This window comes from Ictidomys tridecemlineatus, chromosome 8 (assembly GCF_052094955.1).
Source record: "Ictidomys tridecemlineatus isolate mIctTri1 chromosome 8, mIctTri1.hap1, whole genome shotgun sequence".
Taxonomy (NCBI): domain Eukaryota; kingdom Metazoa; phylum Chordata; class Mammalia; order Rodentia; family Sciuridae; genus Ictidomys; species Ictidomys tridecemlineatus.
The window spans coordinates 155,006,524-155,020,671 of NC_135484.1; the positions used below are offsets into that span (position 1 = coordinate 155,006,524).

The following is a 14,148-nucleotide window of genomic DNA, read 5'->3' on the forward strand; positions in this document are numbered from 1 at the left end:
GGGGGGTTCTGCTGCTCCCTCTGGCTTTCCCTGACCTCACTGGCTTCAGGTCCCCCGTGATGGCTGCATCAGATTCTGATGGAATCAAATCGGACCATCTGGTGTTAGTTCTTCTGCCCTGATTTCTTGAAAAAACACCAAAAAGTAATTCTTGCAGGAGCTTCAGCTGAAGTCATTCTGCGTCTGATACGGTGATTTTGTTGTGTTGGTGCATTGACTGTCTTCACATACAGTCTGCTTTCTGAATAGATCCTGGCTAAAAACTAGCATTTATCAGAGCAATGAATGAAACCTTGGTGTTTAATTTCCTTTAAGTCTTTTAAGAACATCTTTGTTTACACTAAAACAGCTTTCTTAATTTCCTAAATCATGCTTTTGGGAAACAATTATTCTCAAAGCATGCTGCGTATTTTTATCATGACTGCTGAGTTTTAATTACGTGGCTATTTTACTATTGGTTTGACGGATAAAATGCTGTATCTGTTTTACTGGAAATATTTGTAACTGCATCTTTTGAATTTCATATCATTTTTTCTCTGCCATGTAATTATAAGCTATGATATCTTCATTATCACATGTTCTATTTTCTTGAAGAAAACGGTGGCTTTTGTTTGGCTTTGTGTGTGTGGTGTTGGAACCCAGGGCCTCGTGCCTGTGGGGTGGGCTCTGTCACGGGGCCTGGCTTTACGTGTTGCGATGGAGCCTTCTGGCTCGGCAGCCGGTTGCAGGACTCCTTCTGACTACCACTTGCTTCCTCTGTGATCCAACCTTAGCTCTGCCTAGAGTCCATAAGCCAGTTCTCTCTTCTACATTTTATCCCCAGATCCAGGTTTCATGTCTCCTGTAGGAATTCTTCAAGAGAGATTTAGCAGTTGGTTGGCATTTTTGGCTCTTGCTAGAGAGAATAAAAAATCAGTGCCAACTACTGAGAATTATTTTAAGGTCATCAGAATGTTTTCCTTCTGGAAAATATGGATATTAGTGGAGCTTACAGTGGAGAAAAATTTTCATAGGAATCTCTGGTCCTCAGTTTATGTGCATATTTCAGGAGGTTTAAAATCAGCATGTATATATTTGCATATATACATATGCAAAGTCGGATCATCTTCAAAAATGGCAGACTTCATCTTTGAGCCTCTCCACACAGTTATTGCCCCATAACAGGATGTGAATATGCACGCAGGTGTTCGTGGTGAATAAATTACCTGTTCATTCACTTGAGTGTCCTTTATCAACTAATAGTGCGTGGAATAGTAATTAACACAGATACAAACACATGTACAGAAACACTCTGGCATTAACCACACAAGTGCTTGCATTGAAGATGTGTTCCAAAGCAATATGATTTTTTTTTTAACCTCTAAAATCAAGCTGCCTAGGAGGAGGTCTGTCTGAATTAGTAAGAAGTGTAAATTCTATAAATGTTTTTAAAATAAATTCTGAAGTTTTAAGTTTCAAGCAGACATTATTCTACTTAGACCCGCCTTTAATGGAAGCCGGACCAAACTGACTTCCATAGAATTGTAATTAGCTTCTTAATTATATGCAATGACATAGATGCTCCCTAGGGGCTGGAAAACACACTTGACAGGAACATCTCCTACGCAGGGGCTCACCTTAAGGTTCTGCATGAATCAGGCTGGAGGCGGGAGCCAGTGCATTAGCTGTGTGACTAGGTCTTTGGCCACCTCATTTCAGTTTTTCTGTCTGAGTGGAGCCCACCTGCAATTCTAAGGACGTGCCAGCCTGGTCTTGGGCTCACTATCACGTGCATTCACAATTGATTGAATTTAATCAAAGAAGAATGAGGATTTTTTTTCTCGCTCTGATGCTGGGGTGGAACCCAGAACCTGGCATATGCAAGGCAGTGCCTTCCCCTGAGCTGCCCACCAGCCCTGAGTGAATTTTCGCCATGTCACCCCCACAGTAAATGCTTGAGCAGCCTCCTTGAAATAATGTGCTGTTTTTTCCTCTTGGTAACTGTGTTAGAGAAAGTGCAGCTCTGTCCTTGTGACTGGCACTGGCTCTGCATCACTCACAAGTGTGAACTGGGCGACGTTTACCTTTCCTCCTACTCCACCTGCTGTTCCGCTGTCCCCGCCCTGCAGGACAGTGTCAGTGACCTGAACTCTGCGAGGCCACTCCTGTGCTGCACCTCTCTGAATCCCAGCCTGTTGCCATAGTGAGCCTGGCCCAGGGGCCTAGTTCAGTTTCTAATCTGTGAAATAAGCATCGTTGGTTACATGAGATTCCCTGCTTCTGAGTCGCCTTACATACGTGAATTGGACCTCAGATTTCTGGGGAGCCAAAATATTGATGAAAAGTTTGATTATTGTTTTAATAGAAGGATTAGAGAAAAAGTTTGCTCTGAAGCAGATCACCATATTTATTTCTTCCCTTGAGGCTGTAGTGTTGGAAGTTGGTTGAGTCATTTGACAGGGCGATGACTTACTTCGGTTTAAAATACAGTGAAACTGATTTCTAGCAAGTTTCACAAGTGGTGCTCTGCTTAGAAGTTGAAGGGCTTGCCAAGCCTCTCAGGCCATGGGGTGCACGACTTCCCTGCTCCCCAGTCTTGGCATCACTGGGGCTGAGAACCTGCAGGATCCAAATGAGAGTCAGATTGGTTTTGTGACAAAGCACAAAATATCTCCAGACATATAGTTATCTTCTTTGTGTGAGTGTAGCTTAACAACTTTCAAAAGACCAATCACACAAGGACATTTAATTTTTTTCTCCCAGCACAAGCTTAAAATGAAGAACAATGATAATATTTGTTCATTGTTTTCTTCCCCATCTGAGGTTTTTTTCAAAAGCTGTGGGGCAAAAAGGAATCAAAATTATTTTAACTAAGATTTGAAAAGATTTTTTTCTTTCCAGAATTTTGGATGATTTCAATTTATTTTTTTCTTTTAATATCAGTTTAATATCATTAACTGAACATTTGAATTTTCATTCCAATTATTATCCAGAGACCAGAACCTGGCCCTGTCGATCCTGTTGGCAAGTGCCTTAGTGTGTTTGTATTTTGACCCTTAGGGTTAGTGAGTTTTCACTTCCTGAAACTCACTTCAATTAGTTAAATATTTAAATAGAGAACTCCTGGCAAGAGGAATGTTTTAGCAAAAACGCAGTGATCAGAAGCATCATGAGTTCTGGGGCTCTTCCTGGTAGAAGTGCTGTGTTCCTGTCTGGAGCATTTGGTCATCTGAGTAATGAGGTGACTGTGCTCTTCCTTCTACTTGCTTCACAAAGGGTGTAGGTTTGGTAGGTCAGCTCCACGGTGTCTGCACGGGGGACATGGTGCCTAGCATCTGTCAACCCCTGAGAGCCATGGGGAGCACAGCAGCAGAGTCGTTCCTGGGCTGCAGTTGACAAGAAGCCATGGTCACTTGGAAAGCACATGGACTTCCTGGTCCTGAGGTCCACAGATTCCTACCTTACAGGGTCACCGAGCAGCAGCGGTGAGCAGAGGGCTCCCGGCACGCTGACTGTGAAGCCCCAGCCTCGCCTTACCTGTGATTGGAATAGTCCACAATGGTGGTGACGCTCTCACCTGGAGCGCTGGCTGATCGGCAGTGCTGGATGCGTTTTCACAGAATTATGTCAGAGAGAATAAAAAGGGTTCATTTCCTAGAGAGTGAAGCTGAGGTTTTCTGAGACCCAGAAAGGTCTGAAAGAGATTCCTGAGGCCTTTCCTGATATCCTGTCCTTGAGCCGGGTCAGCCAACCCTAAACCACCTGCAGAAGGTGCCCAGTGGACACCTGTCCAGCCTGCACCCTGTCTCTGCTGCCGCTGAGACTGAGGTGCCACCTGGTGCCCAGCCTCAGTGGGTTGTGGCTTCCCCTTCTCCTTCACCTTGGGGTCGTCACCTTGGGTTCTCCACCACATCTGTGAGAGGGCCACCGTGTCATAGGCATAGTCTTGCATGCCTCTGTGGCGTGAGTGTTTCTGGGTCTGCTGCTCTGTTTGGAATCCACCCGGAGTCTCTAAGCATAAGGGAACTTTGCTGTAAGAAAGTTGGCCCCGGCCCACTGCCCCGCAGGTGCGCCCAAGGCCCCTGCGGTCACCCCACTGTGGCCAGGCCCCTACTGCTGCATGTACTAACTGTTCTGCTTCCTTGCCTTTCAATTCCAGTTTCAAGGAGAAGCTGGGGCCAGCAGGCCCAGGAGTATCAGGAGCAGAAGCAGCAGCGGCCCTCCAGTAAAGACGGCCCCCAGGGCAGCAAGTCAAGTGACTCGGGAGAGGAGGCCGAGAAAGAGTTTATTTTTGTGTGAAGGTCCCCGGGCAGAGTCTCACTGTGCAGGTGCGTGTGGCCCTCAGAGAGGAGGGCGCCTCCTCTACTCTTGGTGCTCTCTTCTTTCTTCTTCCTCCTTTCGGAGCATAACAACAGATCCATTCCTGGTCTCAAAGCACACTTCTGGTCTTCCCGTCCTTCGCACTGGATTCTAAACCTTGCTTCACAAGCTTTCAGCAAAAGCCAGCAGTTATTCCATGGGCCCTCCTTGAACTTCTCTGAGGCAGCTACAAATTGCCTGGCAAGATGAGTCTTTGGAGGTCAAAGTGTAGCTGCACACACACGCACAGGTGCTCCACCCCGAGACCCAGGGCACTGCCAACCGTGCCTGTCACATCTGCACATGACTGGATAGAGCGGTTTATTCTTGATGTAAGCATTGCACATTGTAATTATATTAACAGAGCACACTAATAAATAATTTGTATAAATTATATTTATTAGATCTTGGTATGGTTTTTACATTCTCCCATGGGGAACTTCTTCCTTCCTGAAGTGGAATTGTACATTTAAAGGTTAGTTGGTGGCCTTCGGGTGCCATCAACAAGCACAGCTGAGAACGGAGTGAGCTTGGTCCATGTGCCCAGATCAATGTACATATTTGATTGGAATGAAGTTTTATGAATATTCATGTTTTGGAAGGCCTTTAATTTCTGCTGCATTTTAGGTTTTAATGTGTGGTTTTAAGAGAGAATACTTTGACACCTGTAAAAAGAAATCAGAATACTACTCTTTTATAAGACATTTCACAAATATTCACTTGCATTACAGGCTGAAAGTATTTTATTCATATGTATATTTATACCAATAAAATGATTTTACAAGCGGAATTGTTACCTTCTGTAGTTACTTTTTTAGTTAGGATTAGCTGGTGCTGGTGAACTTGAAACTTTGTTTCTAAAAATCTAGAGTATTCACAGTTCTCAGAGAATCCACCAGTCTGGGGACCATTGCCTTCAAAATGGACATAACTTGCTAGTTCTGCCCCCCTGCTTTCACTGTGGGGAAAAAAGAATGTACCAGAAGGGTGTAGAATTGAGTGGAGTTCTGGATCCACTGACTCGGGTCCGGGGTCACGTGAGCCACGCTGTTGGAGTGGAATGTGAGTTGAAGAGGCGCAGGGTGGTCGTCCACTGGAAAGAACTCTTGGAATGTGGGGCTGAGATCCGATTCCTCACCCCCTCCCCACCACACTGGGGAGCCTGGTGTGTGAACAGGGGCCCTGTGACGTGGACGCAGGACCACCTCCTCCAACGGTAGCTCTGCTGTCATCACTGCCGATGGGACCCACACCTCCACTGGCAGCCAGAGTGGGAGAAGCATGAGGCAAAGACAGGTGGGTGCTGGGCGGGTGGCAGGCCTGGGAGGGTAACCCACTGCCCAGCTGAATGACAGCCCATGGAAGGGGCAGTTATTCTGTTTGGGATGCAAAAGCCTTAAAGGAAGTAACATCGGTGCTAGGCCTTGAAGCAATGCCTTTGTAAGTGCCAGACCACGTTGGGCCCTTGGTTGTAACCCAAAGATGCAGGTGTGACTCATGTTACCTCCTATGATGCAGGTGTGGCCCATGTCAGCCCCTGTGATGCAGGTGTGGCCCATGTTAGGTCAGGGAGCCATGGAGATGCAGGACTGTTCTGGCTCAGAGCATTACCTGGGAAACCCTGGCAGAGAGCACCTGCTGTGAGCAAGTCCTCTGGGCTCCAGAGCAGCTGTTCTTGAGGAGGGACAGGGAGGCCAGTGACCAGTCTCTGCTGCTCCAGTGAGGGTCAGACCCGACTCTGCAGTGGAGCAGGGTAAGGCGAGATTCTTAGTGAGGCAAGAAAGCTCAGATGAACAGCCCAGGAAGGAGAGGCAGGCCCAGAGCCACCACCGAGCGAGAGCCATGACTTGTTCCCTCTGGGGATCAGCAGGGGCTGCCCTGAGAGCCTTGAGGAGCAGGTTCAGTGGGGGCATGGTGGATGCACAGCCTGCTGGCCTTTGTGCCTCTGCAGTGGTCCTGAGGCCAGCCCCACTCTCCGCTGCCAGGTCGTCCCTGCCCACGCGGGTCTCTTCCAGGGAAGCCTTGCTCAACACCCTAGGCTGCACCACGTCCTCACTCCTCCAACCCTCTCACAGATCAGCCTGGGGCTCTGACGGTGCTCCCTGCACTCCTTCCGTCTCAGGAATGGTCCCCAGGAGGGTACCTGCAGTCTCTGGCTGTCCTGGCCCACTCTTCCATATCTTGTCATCCTGATCAGTCCAACAAGGATGCAGGAGAGGGTGGCTTTATGGTGTGTCTGCTGAGCTGGAGACTGGTGGCCCTTCCTCAAAGTACAGGGCTTGCTGTTGGCTCTGTGAGTATCTCAGCTAGGACCCATAATGTGTCTCTAGAAGGTTCCCCAGGACAGAGAGTGACCAAGTGACTTCTCAAGCTTCCTTAGGACCTGACAAGCCAGATGCCACTGGATCTGTAAAGTGCCAGCGGAGGTGAAGGGTGATGTGGTCTCTGGGAGCCCAGTGAAGGTAAGTGCTGGAAGGCCACAGCCACAAGGAGCTGTCGGTGCCCAGAGCCCACCAGACAAACCAGGTCATGAGGAGCCACTGAGGGAGCTAGGGCCCCAGCCTCCTGGGAACCCTCGGACCATATGAGATTTTCAAAAGCACCGTTAGGAGGGGCCAAGGAACCTTCTTGTAATCCTAAACCACAGACACGGCAGGATTTTCCTGTAGAGATACGAAAAGCTCAAATGAAGAATACGGATTCCCACCCATCTCTGGGTAGGTGGCAGGGCCAGGATAACCCAGAAGTCACGCCTACTTTTCTGGGATGTGTGTGTCACACGACTTCAGTGAGCACACTGGTCTTCCTGTGTCTTTCTCTCCTTGATTTAACATGGCTTCTTTGGGAGTCTGCTTGGTACAGACCAGGCATCTGCCAGGTGTTGGAGAGACCTCAGTTTGAGTTTGGCCACTGAACCAGGAGAGTACTGGACACCTGGCTTGTGGGAGGGCAGGGGGACAGCAGCCAGCAGTGGCTTGAAGGTCAGGACCGTGCCCCTGTCCTCATTTCCCAGGACAGCCACCTTCCCTTGCTGACTAGTCACCTTAACCTCCATCTGTGAGATCCCACTGTTCTCCATGAGAAAAACATTCTGCAGCTGAAAGGGCAGCAGAGGAGGAGGACATGACACAGGAAGTCTCTGTAGGCAGCTCAGCCCTGATGCTTCAGCAGAGCATGGAACCTGCCCTCAGTCCCAAGTGGAGACCCTTGAATGGATTTTCATTCAGTGCTTTTATTACCTGCCACCTTGAAGGCACTGCCCACGGTGGCCCCGCAGTGAAAACTGTGTGGCGTGGCGGTCATTCCTCGTCACAGGAGCAGGAACAACACGACTTCTCCTGCAGAGGGAGCCCTGGTTGGAAGCTGTAGATCGTGGTGCTGATGCTCACCTCCCTCAGACCCTCACTCTTTCTCTGCCGAGTTCGGGGTCCTGCTCTTTGTTATCCAAATGGACACTGACCTTCCTCAGTTCCTTGGCCATGCTACCCAAACCAGAGCAGGGACGCAGACAGGGAAGGTGGAGGGCAGTGGAAGGAGGAGGAGAAGGGATGTTTCTTCATCGTTTCTGTCTTTCCTCCCAAGTTTTGGCAGGACCCAGCCAAAGTGCAGCCACGCCTCAAGGTGCTGGCCTGTGTCTCTCCTCCCATGATGGGAGGATCTGGGACCTCGCTCCACCCCGTGACCAGCTTCATACAAGAGGTTCGTAGCACAGAAGTTAACTAGTGAGATCAAATAAACACACAAAACTCAATTTACCTTTTTCTTTGACCAGGTCTGAGACGGCTCTCCCCTCTGGCTCCTGCCTCAAGCCACCCGGTGGGGCAGCAAGGTTTACAGACTAGCAGGAGAGAGAGAGAGAGAGAGAGAGAGAGAGAGAGAGAGAGAGAGAGAGAGAGAGAGAGAGAGAGAGAGAGAGAGAGAGAGAACGCCAGGGAGTGGCCTTTTATTAGGGAACAAGAAATTCAGGGAAAATTCCATCCAATGAAGGTCGAGGGGGACAGCATTCCAAGGTCAGGGTCAGTGATTGGTCTCAGGGTCAATGGTCAGTCACACCCCCACACGGATGGGCTCTCGCACCTAGAGAGGGTGGGGATTAGTTCCGACTCAGCTTAGCCAGAACGCCTCACACCCAATCAGGGAGGTCCCCAATCATGTGCAAGAATGGCTTCCCACACCCCGCAAACCGGCAAACCCTCTGCCTGGTGAGCTTCACGCGTCTCACCCCAGCCTCCTGCCACTCGGCTTGCAGCACACAGCGTGGGCAGAGAGCAGGACACGGAGAGGCCCACACTTGGATCTGCTGAGTGAGAGCCCTGCAGTCTGCTGCCACATGCCGACGTGGAGGGAGGTTTGGTTTCTCTGCATAGTGACTCCATTGCTCTGGGCTATGGTGCTGCAGAAGAACCTCAGGCAGAAGGAAGTGGTGGAGGAAAGTGGCTCAGGACACACACAAGGATACAGAGAGAGAGACTAAGCTCTGCTCATCAGGGACAAAATATACCCCAAAGGAACCCACCTCCTACAGCCACACCCTACCTGCTAATTACCACCCAGGTCATCCCTATCAGGATCAATGTGCTGGTAGGTTGCATCTCTGATAAGATAATCACTCACTTCACCTTTAAATTTTCACACATCAACTCTTGGAGGACACCTCAATCCAAACAGCCACGGACATCCAAAACTCCCTGTGACCAAAACAGGTGATTCGTCATCTTCGAGCTGCCATGTGCCCTGCCCAGTGATGACACAATCAAATCATAGTACCTGGAGAGGTCTTCAGGGTTCGTAAGATCCACCTGTCACTGGAAAAAGGGGGCCAGGACTGCCACAGCTTCCTGTTTCTGTGGAACAGAGACAGTGAATCTGGCCAGCGTTCACTGAGCTGGCCTTGCTCCACCCCAGGTGACTTGATGGGACCTCGGTGCCCATGCTTACCAAGGAAGAACCTGTTTTTTTTTGCCAGAGAGGGCCACTGGCAAACAAGGACACGGTGTGTTGGCCTAACTTCTCAGCTCAGGGAGGCCTCTGAGCCATAGCCAGACCCCTGTGGCCTGGGCACACTTGGCAGAGGAGAATGAACTTCATCCAGCGGCTGCTGATTTTCAAAGCTATAGAAGGCATCTCCTGCAGGCCACAGGTGGGGCAGGATTCAGGGCACTTGCAAGCTTGAACTAGGTAGGAAATGACATCTTCTGTTTGGTGACCTCATTTGCAATCCAGCGTGTCCTTCAGTGATGAATGCCGTGATCTCTCAGCATCGGAGGGGAATTGGTTCCAGGATACCTTTCCCTGACGGATACCAAAACCCACGGAGGCTCAAGTCCTTTATATGAAATGTTGTAATGTTTGTGTCACCTACAAACACCCTCCTGTACACTTCAAATCACCTCTGGAGTCTGTACAGTACTCAATACACCGTAAACGCCATATAAATGATCGTCAGGCTGTACTTCTTAGGGAATAGTGACAAAGGAAAAAAGCCTGTGTTTTCAGTATGAACATGAGTTTTAAATTTTCACTGTTCTCAATCCTAAAACGTGGAACCCATGGGCACAGAGGGCTGGCTCCACATGTGACAAACCCCAGTGTATTAGCAGTGCCTGGGGCAGTGGAAACCACAGATCTTTCCAGGTGAGTCATAACCGCAGCAGGAATTGCGAAGCGTCTGTCTCCAGGCTCATCACAGCTGCAGCGCCGTGGTTTACGAGACCCCCCGCCATATCATGTTATTGAAGAATTAATAGAGAAGTGCTTCACTGACAAATTAATATTTGTTTTAAAATATCTTTAAATTATACTTCAATATGATCAGTTTCCTTCATAGGACTCTCTCCTGTTTTATCCACACAGCATCTTCATTCTGAGGGGCTTCCCTGGACTGTCAGCTCACATGGGGGCCATGACCCAGCGAGGGCAGGAAGAGCTCCAACAGCTGCCAGCCGTGGCTGCAGGGCAGGACTGCAGGCCTCTCAGACGTTTCTGGAAACGAATGGGAAAGGCTGTCCCACAAACGCATATTCCTTCGTCACCCTCCAAGCCACTTTCCATCCTCACACGCAGCATGTGCCCAGGAGTGCCTCTCCGTGGTCCTGAAGATGCACAGTTCATGTCAACTCTATTTAGGAGAACGAGGTCCCCAAAGTTGGGACAGGAGCTCCTGTTAGTGTAAGGCTTTGTCCTCGAGGCCAGCTGGGAGAGAATGTAGACTGGGCTCAGCTCTGCCACCTGCTGCCCCTGGCCAGACACAAGGTGGCTTTCCTCCAGCCAGGAGCAGTGAGCGGGCTCTACCCAGAGGGGGCCCAGGAGGCTGATTTAAAATGTAATTGTGGTTGTTATTGCGTACTGGAGAAGTCACCAGGCCAGGAGGCCGCTGTTGGAAAGATGGTTGGTCACTCAGTTCCCAAGAGGGGTGGGCACGCCCTGCCACAGGGCTGCAGGGGAAGCTCCAGGTCTGCTCAGCTGACAGCAGCAACTGGGGAGACTGTGGGCAGGACCTTTCGCTGTGCGTCTGTGAGGAGGAGTGGATGTGGCTGGGCCCTGAAGTCTGGACTGGCTGATTTGGATAACTCCATTGGACTTGGGGGTCGAGTGCTGCCCAAGTTCTGTAGGGTCTGTCCCTGGGTGATGAGGGAAGGGACAGAGTGAAAGGCACACATGCTCAGGCAGGTTGTGTGGACACTCAGGGAGAGTCTGTCCTGCTTACTCCCTCTAGGGATGGCCTGCCCTGGGAAGTGTAGTCCCTCCTGAGGCAGCAAAACTCCAAGATGCCAAAGCACCAGAATTACAGGAAATAAAGAGGCGTGGCTGAGAGGCCCCGAGATGCCTGCCTGGAGGAAGGGCACTGGGGAGAGACTGCCCTGCAGACAGTAGAATGAGCTCATCTCCCATCGTGGAGATCAGAACCAGGATGGGCAGCAGAGCCCAGCTGGAAAGAACTCTGATTGTAGCTTCAGTGTCAGTCACTTGTAGAGAAGGGGCATTCAGCAGCTCCAAGCCCCTCACAGAAGCACACATGGAATTGTCTGGCCCATGGAGTGTACGCAGGTGGCAACCAGAGGAGCCCATACTTTTCCTACCCCAAGCCAGAGGCTGGGCATCATCTCCTTTGTGGCCAGGTTTGGAGGAGGGATACCACAGCTGCTAAGCTGAGGCTGTTCCTTAAAGTGCTTCCTGTGGCGTCCTAGAGAAAGGGTCCAAGTGCCTACCTTCTCAATGACAATTGTCATTATTATTGTCAGTGCAGGGAATCCCCCGACATTTCGGATGCACACACAGTGGTGATTCTGTGAGCAGGGGAGAGAAGGGGTGTGTGTGTCAACAGAACCCTGCCGGAGCACGGCACCTGTCCCTTTGCTGGCAATCAGGGCTGTGCCAGCTGGCATGTGGAGCCTGGAAGAAGTGGCCTGGCTTTTCTTCCACAGTGTAGGAGGTATCCAGAGTGAAGCTGGGCATCGGGATCACTCTAGTGACCAACAGCTCTGCTACCTGCCCTCAGCATGGTCTGTGTTCTGGGCTCTGGAAGATAGTGGTGCCGAGTGCCTGGCGTCTGCCAGGGAGAGCCACTGAGCTGGATCTTCTCCTTCCTGATGAGGCAGCTGTCATCTTAGATGGGATGTGAGCAGGAGCTGTGGTGCACAGCCCCGAGTACTGCAGGTAGTGGAGAGCTGCTGGCCGGGGCCACAGACTGTCCCTAACTTGCAAGCACAGAGAAGGGATGAGTGAGAATAAAACGTGCACTCGAGGTGGCTGCTGGAGTTGTGAGTCACTTAAATCCACAGGTGATGCTGTGGTTTCCTGGGTTGTCTCCAGAACCAGGCAGGAGCTGACCCCCAAAGTCTTAATGGCATTAAGATGGTAGAAATGTAAGACTACAGCATTTAGAGGTGGCTCTATGGCAGGGGGTAGGCTAGATAGACCTAGGGTGAGTCCCAGTGATTGAATCCAGTGGCTTTGTAAGGAAAGGGACACTGTTAACTTTTCACACTGATCACTACTGTGCTAAGGCATGATAGTTAAACCTGGAAAAAGATGCAAATGACCGATAGAGGCCAGGTCATGAAAGAGTCCTTGGGAAGAAACTATCAGAACTTTCGATTAAGGTGATGGATCAGCAGATGCGAGGAGCCCAACTTCTCATTCTAATACTCAACACCAAGATCTAGGAGCCATAGAGGGCTCGTCTCATCCATGTGTGTGTACGAGAAAGAGACCTCCTGCTCCAGCTACAGGTTTGCCCCCCCACACACAAAGCTGCCTCCACAGACAAGGAGGCAAGCGTGGGTTCCCACGAAGGTGAGCTCACAGGCGAAAATTGCCCAGCCATCTGAAGTTGTGAAATACTACAGCCCAGGGACAGTAAAGCAATCTGAAGGGGACTTAAGGATGCCAGACAGTAAACATTAACCAAGAAAAAGAATCCACAAGACAAAGCCAGGAATTTATTTGAAAAGAATAGGTCTTTTGTTGAAAATCAGAAAGATGATGGTGATGGAGGCAAGGTGGCTGAAAACTCTTTACAATGCCTGGTTTTGAAAGGCAGGCTGGGTTGGCCTTGCAACCTGTTTTGGCAAAAATAATAGTGATGCTGTGTAACTTATGAGGCTGGGCCTTAGAGCCTTTTCGCTTCCGTGTTTTCTCTTGAAATGTTCAAAAACAAGGGGTTTAATGGCCAGTGAAAGCACAGTGAGGAAGACTACGTGGATAGGTAGAAGAACCACCATGAGGGAATTCTGCCTGAGAAAGATGGGCCTAAATCCCAAGCACCCACATGGGCGAGCAGAGTCCACTCAGGAGCAGACTGGGGCCAGGGAAGGAAAATCACTAGGGGGAAACATCAGCGGTCAGAGGGATCTGGCTAAACTGGTCGAATGAGATTTTTGCTAAGGGCAGGCACAGGTGGCCAGACTTTACCTGGGAAATGGTGGGGGGTGAACACAATTGTACATGGAGGGCAATGGGAGATCCAGGAGGGGCTCTCGGGAAACCCACAGCAGTGTTTTGTTAAAACTGGATTTTATAAAAAGTGCACAAATGGAGCCAGAGGAAGATTTGGGAGTCTGACTTCAAGTGGCCAAGCCACGACTCTTGAGTCCAGCCTTGAGAAGCCCAAGGGCCCCTGCAGGGGCTGCAGCCACCGCCAGCCAAACAGCTGCCAAAAGGAACAGTGATAAGGTTTCCCTGCCGAGCCCAGGCCAAGCTGCAGACTGTGAGCAAGTCAATGAGAGCCATTTTATAAACCGTGCAGCAATAGATAACTAAAAAAAAAAAAATCATAAAAGCCATCAGTTGAGGTGCATACCTGGATCACATAGGAGTTCGGTTTGGAAGCAATGGACTATGTCCATTTCCCAAAGTTTCTTTGGGGTGAGTTCCTAGGGCAGACACCTGGCAGGCCTTTGAGGCAGGGAGTAAAAGGGAGACAGAGCAGGAGCAGGGCACACAGCGATAAGGAGAAAATTCTAGCAGTAAGAAGACACAGCTGAAAATAGCAAGGGGAAAAGTTTCACTGCTACTGCTTCATAACAGGAAGGTTTATCATTATCTAAGCAATAAACTTCCATCTGACATTTTATTATTTGAAGCTTCGTATGTATTACAAGTTATTCATAGGGGAAAATCATTCCATATATATGTGTATATATATGTATGTGTGTGTATATGTATATATATGTATATATGTACATGTATATATATGTTTGTGTGTGTATATACACACACACACATATATACATATACTTGACACCAATCCCCCCCCACCTTTCCTCGATGTCTGACGTCCCTTCTGATTGCTCAGTGCCTACACCACAC

General features: G+C 49.6%; 1 protein-coding gene across 15 annotated transcripts in view; it reads left to right on the forward strand.

Annotated features, from left to right (window-relative positions):
* The window catches only part of Carmil1 (capping protein regulator and myosin 1 linker 1), a 230,180-nt gene extending 225,052 nt beyond the window's left edge, over window positions 1-5,128 (forward strand). For 14 of the 15 annotated variants that reach the window (XM_021734403.3, XM_078020631.1, XM_005337027.5 and 11 more), the window contains one exon: window positions 4,139-5,128. In XM_021734403.3, coding sequence (XP_021590078.2) covers window positions 4,139-4,278 — 140 coding nt within the window. In that variant the 3' untranslated portion in view covers window positions 4,279-5,128. The remainder of the gene's footprint in view (window positions 1-4,138) is intronic. The other variant, XM_078020629.1, reaches the window with a different exon arrangement.
* The last annotated feature ends 9,020 nt before the right edge of the window (window positions 5,129-14,148 follow it).